This window comes from Halictus rubicundus, chromosome 5 (assembly GCF_050948215.1).
Source record: "Halictus rubicundus isolate RS-2024b chromosome 5, iyHalRubi1_principal, whole genome shotgun sequence".
In the NCBI taxonomy this organism is placed as follows: domain Eukaryota; kingdom Metazoa; phylum Arthropoda; class Insecta; order Hymenoptera; family Halictidae; genus Halictus; species Halictus rubicundus.
The window spans coordinates 10294794-10309951 of NC_135153.1; the positions used below are offsets into that span (position 1 = coordinate 10294794).

The 15158-nt window shown below is 44.3% G+C and overlaps 1 protein-coding gene across 3 annotated transcripts in view; it reads left to right on the top strand.

Moving 5' to 3' along the window:
• The window catches only part of LOC143354271 (nucleolar protein 4-like), a 131710-nt gene extending 119627 nt beyond the window's left edge, over positions 1 to 12083 (top strand). For 2 of the 3 annotated variants that reach the window (XM_076788227.1, XM_076788229.1), the window contains 3 exons: positions 6975 to 7189; positions 8421 to 8611; positions 9424 to 12083. In XM_076788227.1, coding sequence (XP_076644342.1) covers positions 6975 to 7189; positions 8421 to 8611; positions 9424 to 9590 — 573 coding nt within the window. In that variant the 3' untranslated portion in view covers positions 9591 to 12083. The remainder of the gene's footprint in view (positions 1 to 6974; positions 7190 to 8420; positions 8612 to 9423) is intronic. The other variant, XM_076788228.1, reaches the window with a different exon arrangement.
• Positions 12084 to 15158: the final 3075 nt, after the last annotated feature.

Sequence of the window (15158 nt, forward strand, 5' to 3'; positions counted from 1 at the left end):
TTAATAACAACATTTCAATTGATATTGTCAGTAATGAAAATATTATTTATAAATTCAAGTTTGAGCTACTAACCTTTTGGATTTCTGGGAAATTATTGAAGTCAATATTTTTATTTTATTTTTGTGGCTATATTTATTTATTTAATACAGCTATTATACACGTCATTGAACGAGGATTTAAACAAGACACTATAAATTGGTATTAACATTTTGTTCACTTTTCATATATCACCTGCGAAAAGTTTTGAAAAATATTTTACAGATCTATAGGATCTTCAGAAAGTTTAAATATTAATAACCCAATACTTTGACGTCAGATTTAGAATTTTCCCGTGGAACTGTATTACTACAAATTGAAATTACAATGACATTGTGTGTAAAGTTGAACCTTGATTAAAAATGCAAGCTATGCAAAATTATGAAAAGGTTAACCGTGACATATTCTTTTTGCCACGATACTCAAATAAGCATAAATACATGATGAACACACTGAAAATGCTACGAAGTTAAATAAATCAGACATTGTTTAATTCAAATTACTTCGACTAGATACATATATGTACCATCAAATATTTTATGTTTTTTTAATGCAGTCGTAACGTGATGAATTTGTTCGAAATGTTTATCCACGAATCAAACTCAATTCGTTGAATCAATATGTAAACCGCAAATTCATTTTAACCAAGCATCCTCATGCAACTATTTGGAAACAGCATACGAGGGTTCAGGTTAATCAAAAAGGTAGAACAAAATTTGTTTCTATAAAATACCATTCTGATTTCATGAATTTATTTCAAATATACAGTCACGGAATGGACCCCAATGCGGTAAATTAATTTCAAAACTGAAAATGCATTTTAATCAAGTATCTTCGAAACACGAACCAATCAGAGTGCCGCTACAAGACTGATTCCGGCTCGGCCAATGCCCACACCGTGCAAATCGTGCTCCGATTGGTCCGCGTTTTTCGTTTATAACACGTTAACACAAAGCCACGGAGAAGATTTTCGCAAAGGGAAAAGTTACTTCGAATGAGCTCAGGAATCACCTCAAGAAAGTACAACATTTTTGGGACAGCCTGTATACTGTAATGGTTAAATGGACAGATTAGATTCCAATTACAGTGAATTCTCGATATATGTCAACAACAGGGGTCTTGCCAGCGTCATGTATCGTCCAGAAGACATACCCGAGCTGTAGTGGGGATAATTCCGCGACGTTTACAATCCAGGCCTTGGCGACATATATCGAGAAATCACTGTATTTTTATAAAGTACAGTCACACTTTTAGTGCCAGGAAAACCTAGTGTTAAGAGCACCATAATTTTCAGGATCCTTCGATCCACACGGATCTTTCGTATTGTTTATAAACACGAGGCGTGGAGGTTCTGTAGAAGTGGCCGGAAAACCGGGAGTTTTTGGGGGAAACGGGGCAAGTCAATGGGGACCGGTGAAATCGGCCCGAGGATCCATGGATCGCGAGATCGAGCGCCGATCGACCTCGTGACGCAACGGCGTGTGGACGCGCCGCGGCGCGGCGCGGCAGCGATAAAGTTTTCCATAAAACCGGCGGCCCCGCTCGTATAATTATCGCTTGTAGAAATCCGAGCGGCTCTTCGGGCTCTCCTGCGCAACGGTTCAGAGCCGCGATACGTGAAACGAAGCTAGGATTGATATAGGTATGTCCGAGAGACTAGTGATAACCCCGGGGGTCGCGCACCTCTCCCACTCTGATGCGATCCGCGCACACACTGACCACGTTCCACGCGTGCTGCGGAACGACGGAAAAATTGAAACGCTCGCCGTCAAGGAGACGTCAACAAGCCTCGAACCGACTCGGTTTGGTGTCATCATACTTTGTTCGAAATTTCAATTAACCTCCTCGACGACGTTCGACTGAATCCCGACGAAAATGCCACTGTTCGACGATGCGACAATTAACCGATGCCTCCTACGATTTGCCAAGTCTCTCTTTATGAACGGCCAAGGAAATGCTTTGATTCCCGAAGGTTACCGGCTGGCGACAGCAAAATCTGAAAGCCAAATTTTGACTTGCTTCCTTTAAAAAAATTGCTGTTTTATTCAGCGGCCGTGACCGTTTGCTTCGCATGTTTGAGCATTCGTGGCACTCGTCGGCGTCGGGGCACATCGTTTGTTTATTGCCCGATATTTGAGAATTGCTGTTTCGAACAAATTCAGTTTTTCGATACTCTTTCGCAACGACAGTGTGCCAATTTGCACAGGAATTCGACTGTGAAAAGTGTCTGATCGAACGTTGAGGGAAAGCTGTCTTCATTATAATTTTGCATTGATTTAGCACCGGGTAAAATTATACACCTAACAAGACGTAATTAGTACTCTTGATTATGCGGTCGTCCTTAGAACTTCGTGTCCAAATACTCTTTCGTAGAATCGTGTCTCTGAAAGCTGCTCTTCTTCTATTCACTGGAATATGTCACTAACAAAATAAACTAAGATTCCGTAGAAACAGAAGCTGCACCACACGTGCGTATTCTTCCTGGAAAATGATGAATGGCTGTTTTTACAGCGCTGTCATGTTGGAATTGATTTGCTGTAAGTGTTTCCTCGGATATCGAGGCTGTAAATCAAACGTTTAAAGAGTCCCACGTAATTAGCAGTTTATAATCTCATTTGTAAAAGGTCGAATTTTAACAAATCAGTTTACACTTCTCCGGATTTGATATAGCACTAAACGACTCGATTAGTATTCGTTTATACTCTTTACGGACTTATAGAACTTTAATCCCCGTATTTTATGCCAGAACTTATAGTGTTTTCTCTATATATGTCGCCAAGGCCTGGACGATAAACGTCGCGGAATTATCCCCACCACCGCCGAGGTGACGAGCAAATACAACCTATTTTTCAATTGAATGATAATGGTTAGGTACTAATAATTACAAAGTGATATATACGGAATATTTATCGAAAATAGAGATTGAAGACAATTTTTAGAGTTTTGCACTTTAATTCTGCTCGTTGAAATAAAGCTTTCAATTAATATTTTGTCCATTTTCCTTTACTTTTTTTGTACTGCCTCTAGCCTGCGTGGCATACTATCTATTAATTTTTTTATCATTTCCGGCTGAATGTTGTACCATTCTTGTTCTGTCATTTTCCACAATTCGTGAAGGTGGATTGTCATATTTTGCTAGCCTTCTTTTCACAATTGACCACAAATTTTCGATTGGGTTCATATCTGCTGACTTTCTGCTGGCCACTTCGTCACAGAAAACTTTCGATTTCCTAGCCATAATTTTACTATCTTTGCAGTATGCTTAGGGTCCCCGTCTTGTTGAAATACTACTTCGTCTTCAGCAAATTCAATAGAATTCACAACAGAAGGTAAATTATTTTGCAAAATATTTCAATAATGCTCTTCGCACATGATACCTTCTATCCGAACTAAGGAACCAACACCCTCATGAGTAAAACAACCCTAACACATAATTGAGCCACCCCCGAACTTCATAGTTTGTTTTATGCTACTTTCTGGATTACTATTTTCCGATAAAGTCCAGTACCAAGACCTTCCGTCGGATTCAAATCTATTAACTTTTGTTTCGTCGGACCATATAACTCTTCTCCAATCTCCTGTCGTCCACTCTTTGTATGTATGAGCAAATTTTTTCCGTAGTTTAATATTTTTGTCTGAGAGACCTGGTTTGCGTTTCTTTTCTTTCGCTTTGAACCCGATTCTCTTTAAGAAGCGGCTAATGGTCCGCTCACTTGCATTTACTCCACGGTCTTGAGCCGCGATCAAGATCAAGTCCAAGACGGATCTTAAGTCAGTGGCTGAAGGCTGTGAACAGAAATCATACAATAGTTACCGACCTGCTGACTCTGGAAAAGTCACGTGACCACCCTTGGTTCTTAACGATCCCAAAATAATTGAGCGTCGTATAGAATCGTTGATCTGAACCGAAGAGCTAAGGTCGGAGTACAAAAATGGTTGCCAATCAGGCCTCCAGCTGCCTGAAACGCATTCTCCTCCGCGAGCATAACGAGAATCCGCCGTTCCAGCGTCGGAACAATAAAAATTAGCGCGGCGCACCTGACAGCTGAGAGCCGCAACATTTTCCAATCAACGAAATACGTAATCAGGGTAATCAGGCGATAGGGGAGCGTGGAGGTGACGGTACAGCTTCTCTAGCCCGCTGCGTGTTACAAGCGAACACCCGAGCAGAAATTCCATAGGAGAGAGAGAGAGAGAGAGAGAGAGAGAGAGAGAGAGAGAGAGAGCACGGTTGAAACTCACGCCGGTACATCCTCGGATATCCTCTCCGGTTCGTTCATTCTGATCGCGGAAAAGCATAGAGAGGAGAGACTCGAGTTTTCCGAGTGTTGCGAGCGGATGGCGTAGACATCAGAGTCGACTGGGTCCAGGGTCTGCACGGCGTGTCGTTGGCGCACCTAATCCTCCCTCTGACCTCTTGAATAGTGCACATCCACCCGGTCTCTCCCCCCACCCTTCTCTCCCTCACTCTCTCTCTCTCTGCTCCGCACCCCGCCCCCATTTTCCCGGTTGAGCTGCAAGAAGCTAGAAACTTGGTTTCTCGTTTCGACTTATCTACGTTGAAAATCCCTAGCGAGGAGGAGCGAGAGATACACGGATGCGGAGAGAGCCGGGATGGAGAGAGAGAGAGAGGAACGCTGAAGCCGAGACCGATAACCTCTCCGGCGACCTAAACCTAACCCATTAAGGAGAAGACCGGGGTTCGTGCACGGACGCGGTCGGCTATCTGCCGTGGCCACCTATATAATTGACGTCAACGCACACTGCTCGCCTTTCATAAAAACACCTCCCTACATCCGTTCTCCTCTCTCTCTCTCTCTCTCTCTCTTGACGATTTCATTCCTCCGTGCCAAGCTCCCTCTCCTCTCCCGTCCGTTCCTCGTCTTCCTCGCCACTGTGTCGGGTGGTCTCTTTCTTTCTCGATTTCGTTCCTCCCCTTTCTTTCGCCGGCTCTCCTTTCCACGAATTAATTTCATCGGCTTACTCATGGCCGAACGTCTCTGCCCGACACATCTAGCCGCCTCTCGCGTTGCTTCGACGCCGGTAGCCAGCCGTTTCTTGCCACCGGTTTTTCCACGCGAACCGCGCGAGACAGGTGAGAGAGAGTCCGGCCCACCTAGCCGGGGATGATCGCGGCCGCGACCTAGCCCGGCCGCTATAGCTAGCTCGGCTACACGTCTCCTCTCTCGGTTAGGGGATCGCTGATACGCGCGGACCGTGACACGTGCTGTTTTGGTGATTCCGCTTCTCTTCGGCTACTGAAGATAAACCGGCTGAATGAAGCGACTGGTGCCACGGCGATCCTCCTCAGTGATCAGTTCCGCGTTCCCGTGAACGGTCCTCTTCAGCGTCCTGACTCTCGACGTGTGTTCCGCGTTCGTTCGATCGATCGATGACGACCAGGTGCTAACCGGCTTCCCAGCCAGGTGTGTGCCGATCGGCCAGGATTATGACACTGTGACGTTGCCATCGAAACTGCACTCGGGGTCAAACATGAGGAAAAAGAACCTAAGGGTGGTCCACAAGCAGGTGTACGATAGCGTGCAGATCCAGCAGGTACTGCTACCTCGTTCTCTCTCTCTATCTCTCATCACCCACGTGCTTTCCTACAGTGTTTACTCTGTATATGTCGGAAATGCCTATCCGATAAAAGTCCCCGAACTACCCCCACTGCCGCGGGGTATACCCCGTACTCTGGTTGTACTTTTCTACGTTTCGGCAGTGTATCGAAGAATAGTATCTTCTAGACGATATATGTCCCTGGGTAGACCCGTGTCGTGGACATATATCGAGAAAAGACTGTATTTCGTTCTTCCTCTCCGAGGAGAGTTCGAGTCGCGGTCTTTCTTTTTCTGTTTTGGTTAATTGTCGCTAGTTGGAAACTGCGTCGGAACGACGCGACGTCGTCAGTAGTGGAAATTAGGTCAGGATTCGAAAAAATTGTTGTGAGCGTGAGATAATTGTTTCGCGCGTGCTACCGGTGGAGGGGGCGCCCGAGATACAGCCAATCGAGAGCCAGCGAAATGTTACGACTATGGTCCACTTAACCGGAGAACCAAAAGTCGTGCCCTGACTCAGACCTGAATAGATTTTGCTATGATTAGCGATTGTTCTGTCGTTTGGAAAACGATCGACTCTCTGTTTCGGCTTCAGAGATCTTTTCACAAATCTGTCCAGTTCGATGAGGAATTGTTGTTGCATCTTTAAGCTTGTACAGAATAATTCTTCGTTTGGCGACCGGTTAATATAATTGTACACTGTTCATAAAAGGTATACAGTGATTTCTCGATATATGTCGCCAAGACCTGGATGATAAACGTCGCGGAAATATCCCCGCTGCCGCGGGGGTATACCACGTGAGGGGCCACGAAGCCTCTCCGAGAAGTGTAAACATAACACGGTTCCGATATGTCTCCTGGGCGATATATGTCGCTGGAAAGACCCGTGTTGTTGACATGTATCGAGAATTCACTGTAGCAGCTTGAACAAACTAATTAACCGGATTGGTCAAAGTGGGACTGGTTTTAGATTTTTTTAATCCACTGTCACTGAGACAACAAGAACAATAACAATATACTGTATCCCCAAAACTGAATTTTTTTATCTCCTACTATTCCAAGGATAATTTTGGTAGCAGGCTGAACCCTTTGCTGCTACCGTTCTGCCAGCGATTGAACGCGAATATTATACTAATTCGCGCAAGAATAAAGAAGCTCGAGAACCGAGCGGTGCAACCGCTTTGAGCTGACCGAAAATGATAAAAAAAAAAGCTTGATAACTCGCAACAGTTTTTCCAGCGGTCAGCTGCTCTCGAGCATGAAACGGTCGGAAACTACAATAGTTCGCGAGTGAATATGAAAACGCGAGAGCTTCCCCCGATGCGTTTCCATCGGTCATTTAACACGGAGAAGGGGCTAAGATCGCGTTCTGGTTACAGCAAACGGATGTCCGGTCAAGTTTGGAGCATTTCTCGAGTACGCCGGTGAAATCACTTCCGGGCAAGAGGGAGGATACACCGCCGACATCGTTAACGTCCCTAGCACCGTTAACCAGCTTGGCGAACTTACCGAGCGGCACCCTCTCTTCTACACCCCTGTCTCTGGCGCCAGCGTCGAAGCTGCTCACGCCGTCGGATAACAAGGGTCTCATGAGGTCAGTACGAACTTCGTTTGGTCAAAAATATATCGAACATTCTACCCCCTCCCCTTCCCCCTCCCCTCCCGCAACCCATAAACGTGTTACACGGAATCGCGAACGCGTCTTTGGAGAGCGATGAGCGTGAGCTACGATCTTTTCATTGATACATACCACGGTTGTGTTTCATTGCTCCTGGCTCGCTCGTTGCCGGGGTATTCGCGCGTTTCTACTTCGCGAACTAGAGATAGTAATGCGGTAATGTCTCGGTATATGTTACAATGATGTGCACGATATTAGTGAAAAACTCGTCTCCGCGGTACTGTGGAGTATTCGCCTTGAGGAGCCCAGAAGCCACGTGCAATGACAAATTTTGTTTTCATTTATTTCTTTAGGAAAGTAGTGCCGACATATTCGTGACACTTTCCTGATTAAAACGAGACCAAACACGGCGCTATTCGGGTTAGATTCAGCAGAACCTCGATTATCCGAACCGGTTATCATGTTTTCGTTTTTCGCGGAAATCAGTTTTGGTAGAATCGAATCGAAGGTTTGTTAGCAAAATCTCGGTAACTTGTGATTTCCGCCAAAAAGAACGGTCATATTCGACACACCGAGTAGAATGGCGTACACAGTGAATTCTCGATATATGTCACGAACACAGCCAGCGTCGTGTATCGTCCAGGAGACATACTCCCGAGCCGTGTTATGTTTACACTCCTCGACGTCAGAGGTCTCTCGGTATACCCCGCGGTATTGGGGATAATTCGGCGACGTTTATCATCCAGACCTAGGCGACATATACAGAGAAATCGCTGTAACAGGAGGGAGGGAATTCGAAAGTCTTACCACAATTGAATCTGGCATTATGGCAGAGTAATTGTTCTAATATTCGAACAGTCGTGTGTCCCTGTTCGGTTGGTATAATTCTGCCGTGTGCCGGACGCCCTAATAATTTGAGCCAGCCACCGTATGCAGATTGGCGATCGATAGCGCAGGATCGAGAAAATCACGCTCGTCGTTCTAATCAATTCCGTTCATTCTCGGCGAGTGATCTCTCATTCACCGATCGGCAAAGTAACAACGGCCTCAGAAGGAGTCGTAGATAAAGCGTCGCGTAGCCGGGCAAAGGTCACGGAACGAAAAGCGAGAGAGAGAGAGAGAGAGAGAATGAGCCGGAGGCGGAACCGGGCGGAGCTAATCAATGCTACACCTTATCGTTAACACGAATCTCGCTCGCGTTTTTCAGCCAGGCAACGATAGTCAGCTCCTCGGCCGTTAATGGTGTTGCCAGCGGCGGTGCACCCACGGCGATGTACAGACCGAACTTCAGCCAGGCGTTCCAGCGTGCTGGTCCGACGACGGTGCCGCCGACCCTCTCGGCGGGACTGTACCCGACGCAGAGCTTCACATCAGGTCTCCTGAGCAACGGTACACAAAGTAATATTGGTTATCGGTGTCCTTATAATTTCGCTTCAGCTTAGCCTCTTTCCCCCCTGTTCTTTTCAGTTTTCCAGACGCCGTCCTCGAATGGTTCCCGCGGCTGGCTCATCCGTGAGCGCACGGTTGCTGGAATCATTAGAGGACGCGCAGCTGAACCGACTCCCACCGGATAAGACGATTCCTCTATTCGCTTCGATCGGAACTGAGTCACGCTCCGCGTCCGAGATTGCACATCCAATTTTTAGCTTCCGTTTGCTTAGCCTCTGCAACGCCGCAATCTGGACGCCGGTACCCACAGAGTTGTGTATAGAGTTTTTTTAAAAATACTCCCCGTGTGTTGGGATTTTTCTTGAACAGGACAACACCTGGCTTTGTTGACATATAAAACTTCAAACATTCGGTGCTTAAAAAAGTCCTGCTTAGAAAATACTTCATACCTTCTCGGTGGTCCGCATTTTTGTGGTTGGGAGTCGCTTGAGCTACTTTTCACGCAACGCATTCGACCTTCCCAGTAGATCGTGTGTATAAAACACATTGGAATAAAACATGCCAAACTTCAATTTTTTCACTGAAATTTTACTAACAATCGTCTGCAGCCACTTTATCTAGCAGAAGCCTTAGAATAATCTCCACCAAAACTCTGCTATATTCAAAAGAACCTTAAGAATCTTTTTCAAAAATAATCTCAAAAGAGAAGGTCTCAATCAAAAAGTGTAAACAGATGAGGTGCATGGGGTGCTTGAAACCCGCTTGAAACCGCAGCCACTGATCCCGTCGGTCATAAGTCGTAACCTCGATCATTTTTCCAGGACCGACAGACCTGAGCATGAAGAACACGAAGCCGCTGTTGAGTCACAAGCTAAACGCAACAGAAATGACCGCGGTCAGGCAATTGATCACCGGCTATCGAGAGTCCGCGGCGTTCCTGCTGAGGTCCGCCGACGAACTCGAGCAATTGTTGCTCCAGCAACCATAGAGCTACGTGTACGTAGCGGGCGGTCAGCAAATTAGTTCGTAAGGTGTCAGCCGGGTAGCAAAGACGAAAACATGAAAAAAGAAAAAGAAGGAAAGCGTCGTTGAACCGCACGAGCCACGGGCACACACCGGCAATATCTGATGTTCGGGGACTTGAACGCCAGCATGAACGAGGCTCGCTTGCCCCTTTCGACGTCTTCGGTTACCGACGGTCGGTAAACGAGTTTCTCTTATCCTGCATTAGAAAACGCATTTCCGAGAGCGGGTCGACCTTGAGAAGGGGCGGACGCTGCGGTCCCTGGTCGACAACCCTTCGAGAGAGACCAAAAAAAAAAACAAAAGTTCCTCGGACGATTGTCCTTGGGATAATCGGTCCGAGGGTGAAATGATGGGGGACGAAGATCCGGGATTTCGAAGTCGGCAGCCTATCCGGCTGGGCTGTGGGAGGTTTCTCTTAGATAACAGAGGTTCCACTTGCGACACGACAAGCGCTGAAACGCGGAGTTTTAAGACTAGATATAAGGGAACTATTCAAACAGGGTGTACATAGAGAGGATTTACAGATATTTACTTAACTACCGATAAGCTTAAGCTTAAATGACGAGAGATGGCGTGTGCGGTGTGCGTGTGTGAGCGCGTGCGAGAGGACTCCGCGGACCTGATTCCGGTCGCTGAGGTGTATTGCTCCGAGGGTCCTGCGAGCCGAGTCCCCGATCGCAACGACCACGTGCAGCACGAACGATCCTTGCCGGTCGTACGTCGATCACCACGATCACCGACGATCACCAGTGTTAGTGTCAACGGCAAGGATCGTTCGTGCGATCTGTATGCTCGAACTTGGCGATTTTTGTCCTGGAGCTTGCGGCTCAGAGCAACAATCGCGTGTATATACGGCATGGTCGTGAAACAAGGTTACCGTTATCCGAAGATCATGCGAACGGATGAGAGCAGTCTGAGGATTCATGAACGCCCGCAGACACACGTGTACATAGACACGCGCGTACGCATACCCTCGCGCGTAGACTCATGTATGTAAATAGGTCGCAGGAAAAGATGGCTGTTTTTCCACTGGAGACAGTGGGGAACCGACGAGTTTATTGATAATTATTCGTACACTGGCGCAGCCACGATGGCCCGGCAGAGAGCATAGTACTTGAATCGTGCAGGTTTCGTCGACGATCGTGGATTACAAATTGGTAGACGATGTTTTCCCGTAGAGGCCGTCAGGTCTGTGACGTTTTGTTCTTGAGAACTAGGACTTTCGAGACCCTTCAGATTTGTTGAGAATTCCGGTCTTAGTAATTTGCTGGGCAAATTGACTTGATCTTTTTTTATCTTGCTGATGGACTTATCGAAAACATGGAAGCGAAGCGTTTATGATGAAAATTTTGTTCGATTCCGGATGATTTATGTAATTTTTCTTCGTTAAACGGTGAACAAAGGAGACTTGTGTTTTTTAAATGATAAAGGAACTTGATACATTGGACGCGGAATACATTATTCTTTTTGTTCAATTCAATTTTATTGATAAAATATGTTTTGGTTTATAGGTACATTTATTTAATTCTAGTTACTTTATGACTAAACATATTTTTAGAAGGTTGTTATTGATTGGCGAATCACTTTGTATTCGATTCCTATAAAAATTGGGAGAATTTGTAAGACTCTCTAGTAACAAAATTTTAATCGATAAATATTGTTGTGCTTTGCTTTTTTATGAACTCGTTAATGTCATTTGAAGGATATATTTTATAACCGAAATTGAATTGGAACTACCAGATAAAAATTTAGAAATACTAATATAATGTTTTGACGTGATTAAAAAATATGCTATAAAGCACACTTTTATGGGACCATTAAATCTTCAGAAACATCGAATTTCCAAAAGCCATAGACAAGTGGTTTCTCCTTTAGAATGATTAAGAACGATTAAAAGTCTGTTTAAGTTTTTTAGTAATTGGTTGTGACTTGTCAATTGCAAAAAGGCTAAATAGCATTATTACTTAACTTTATTCACGACGATATGTTCTTTTACGACTATAATCGATATTATAGAAAGGCATTAAATATTATTTTATACTTCAGCGCTGTAATGCAACGATCGGACACAACCGTTACCCGTACTCTAAATTTATCCTTTCAAACTTTCCTGCAATTCTCAACAAACAAACTCGCTGGAAGATAATTTAATGTTAGCGATCGCTCCAGTGTTGTTTGGACAGCTATTTCTCGAAAACAAAACGGAACGTCGAATTCTTTTTTATGGTGTATACTATGGAATATACTTATGGATTATAATCCACGGCTTTTGACCCGAGCTGTACATATTTATCGGGACCATCTTGTCACGATCGGACAATACGTTGAAACCGTATTTATGGTCTCCGGACGCATCACTGTGTTACCAAAGAACACTGATTATTATTATTATTATTATTATTATTATTAATATTATTATTATTATTATACGATAATATACGTAGCGCTATATATACAGGCGTTTATTTCTTCCTTTCTGTTTTTGATTCGTTTCAATCATTTTTATTGTTGTTCCCATCGGACCAAGGAGTCATCTTAACCTGTTTAAAAAGATGAAAGCCACCCTAGGGGGGTGGGTCGCGTCGGTATCTTCCGCCATAGATCAATTTCTCCAATCGATGTTTCTCTTTCTCTCTCTCTCTCTCCCTTTCACTCTTTTTTTTTTTTAATTACGTTGTTATACCTAATAGTAACGATTAACACGCGTCTAATTCTCGCTACTACCATTTTATATTATATTCTAGCACACGATACTGTCACTACGATTATATCGGTTCAAGAGAATGACGATGATTCCTCTTCGTGGAGAACTAGTTTTTTTTCGCGCGACTATGGTTGTCTCGTGAGCTGATTCTATTCTGTCGTTGTTTTGTACATAGTTTATACACATGGTTTATACACGTCGTTGTGTCACGATGCGAGAAAATGGTGAGAGAATACTGCGGATAGACGAGTTTCTTTTAACGAGATTTCAAGAGAGAATATATATATATTATTATTATTATTATTATTATTATTATTATTATTGTAATTATTGTACACAGCGCGCCGGGTCCGGTCGCGTGCCCCCGATTCTCTCGCGAATTACTTCTGATGGAAGCATGTTGTTCGCAAAGGAAATTTCGTAGAATCATTGTTTAACTGAACCGTGTAAATAAAAGTGTACTTTCAATCAATATTTCATTGGACATTCGTATGCGTGCCTAGTTAACGGTCATTAAGAAATTCTCATTAGCACGATGCTGTGCATCCTGTCTTAGAATCATGGAGCAAATCAACGAAAAATGATCATGTCATAAATGTTGCTGCTAAAATTATTACTACTTAAATACTTTGATAAAAGTCTACATAAAATATTGTAGTAAAGGTCTGGACATCGTCATACATTTTTACTTAACGAATACGGGTGAAAAGAAATCTGTCAGAATGGTTGACAATATGGACGAAACGTAGTTTGAAAATAAGAATGTTATAGTAAAATTATTATATTGAGCAATTTTCTTTGCACAGACTGCTCCTGTGTATATTAAAAATTCTTGAATTCGATCTAGATTAAATTTCTTTCTTTTTTAAAAAGACCGCCGAGATAATCGCGACGGCAAAATGGCGTCGACAGACTGCGAAGCGTTAATAATCTCTAGGTATCTCAAAGAGGCGTATCGAACAAGATCCTTTCATTTGCACTAGTTTAAGAGACGATCGCGCGCGTGCTCGAACCGGACGCACCGTGTACGTATAAATATACGAATCGTATTGTGTGTATATACTGTTTGCGACTGTAAAATATGTTCACGCGAACGACCGATGGCCGTGGCCGCCACGACCGAGCTCGAGAACTCAGAGAAAAACATTCCACCACCAGGGGAGGGAGGACGATTAGGAAAAAGAAAAGGTTGACGAACAGCCATCCGACTGTTTCCGGCGAAGCAAACGCGAATTTCCCAACGAACTCGTGCTTCCTTCTTCCCTTTTCCGTTTCGCGACCGTTTTCCACCCGACATTTTGTCCAGTCTATCCCAGCGATCATCGGCGTCTATCCCCGCTCGTTCAATGTGCCGAGTGGGTTCCAATCTAGTTGCACAACGTTCAAAATTTTCCTGAATTCGGAAAATTCGAAGGACTCGGTCATAGATGAAGTCACTGACCCAATGTGTATTCAGAAAGCGTTCTTGTTGCTGATCACTCTCTCTTGATAGATGTAGAATGTAACCGTTTCAAATTCTGTTCTTCATATATATAGATATATTATTGAAAATGTTCTCCTGGCATTTCGAAAGCCAAATAAAATTTCTATCAACACGAAACTTATTGTTTGCGAACACGAAATTATTACTTGCAACAATGGTTTGATTACACATAACATTAATCTGGGTATTGACATGATACTTCCTCTAACTCCTGTACGCAGCAACGTTAAATGTTGAATGTTTTAAAAAATCTAGTGTACGATGAATTTAGTTGTTTCTCTGAGTAGCAAGAGAAAATGTTTGTTACAGAGGTTATGTGGATGCAGGAAAGACAGTCCTTACAATTAACCATTATCCACTAAGCTCTATGATTCATTCATTCACGTTATCTGAAGATTCTTACTTGCTGAAGCCACCGTTGAATTCAGAGATACTTTTACATATTGGAATAGAGATGCTGGTATTCATTGTACCGTAATATGGTGGATGTAACAAGTCAAATCCAATCAACAAGTATGACGGTATATCCCCTAACTCCTTCTATGGTGGGTATCGTCGGAGCTGTCGCACGCTCTTGGCTAGTCAACCTTCTTCCCAAAGAAATCATCAATGTCAACCAGCTTTCTGCTAAACGAAGTCCATGTTGTAATTACTTTGGCATCCAGATAATTGGCTGGCGACTTTCCAGTAGTGACGAGGTTATGTTCCTCTTTAAGATTCGTCGAGGCCTCTCTCCTGGAGAATTGTCTAGTACCTCGCTCACCGGGAACCCTTCATCATTGGTGAATGTTGTACTCTGTAGTTCTTCTTCAACCAAACGAACTCTTCTCCTCCCCAACGTCCTCATTCTTGCGTGAAAACCACCCGAGTCTCGTGGACCGAACCGACGAACCACATGATTTCTCCCGTATCATCGAACCTATCCTCTCCGGATCCATAGCGTTTAACGAGCCTCCCCTAAACCCGCTTCTCTCTGCAGTTGCGTCGGAGATGAAATCCGTTCCAACCGAGAGAACTCTTAATCGATATGGTGTCCTGTGCTGCGAGCAAGTTGTTCAGGAGCTGCCTCGGTTGAGACCAGTCGGATGCAAATCGGAGATCAGAATTTCGAACGAACCGAATCATGTGCACGTCGACGAGCACAGTGAATTCTCGATATTTGTCAACAACACGGGTCTTGCCAGCTTGTCATGTATCGTCCAGGAGACATACCCGAGCCGTGTTACGTTTACCGTGGCCTCTCGAGCTTGGTGGCTCTTCGCGGAGTGATTCCGCGACATTTATCACCTAGGCCCTGGCGACATATATAGAGAAATCGCTGTGTATCGCGTCGGGCATCTGAC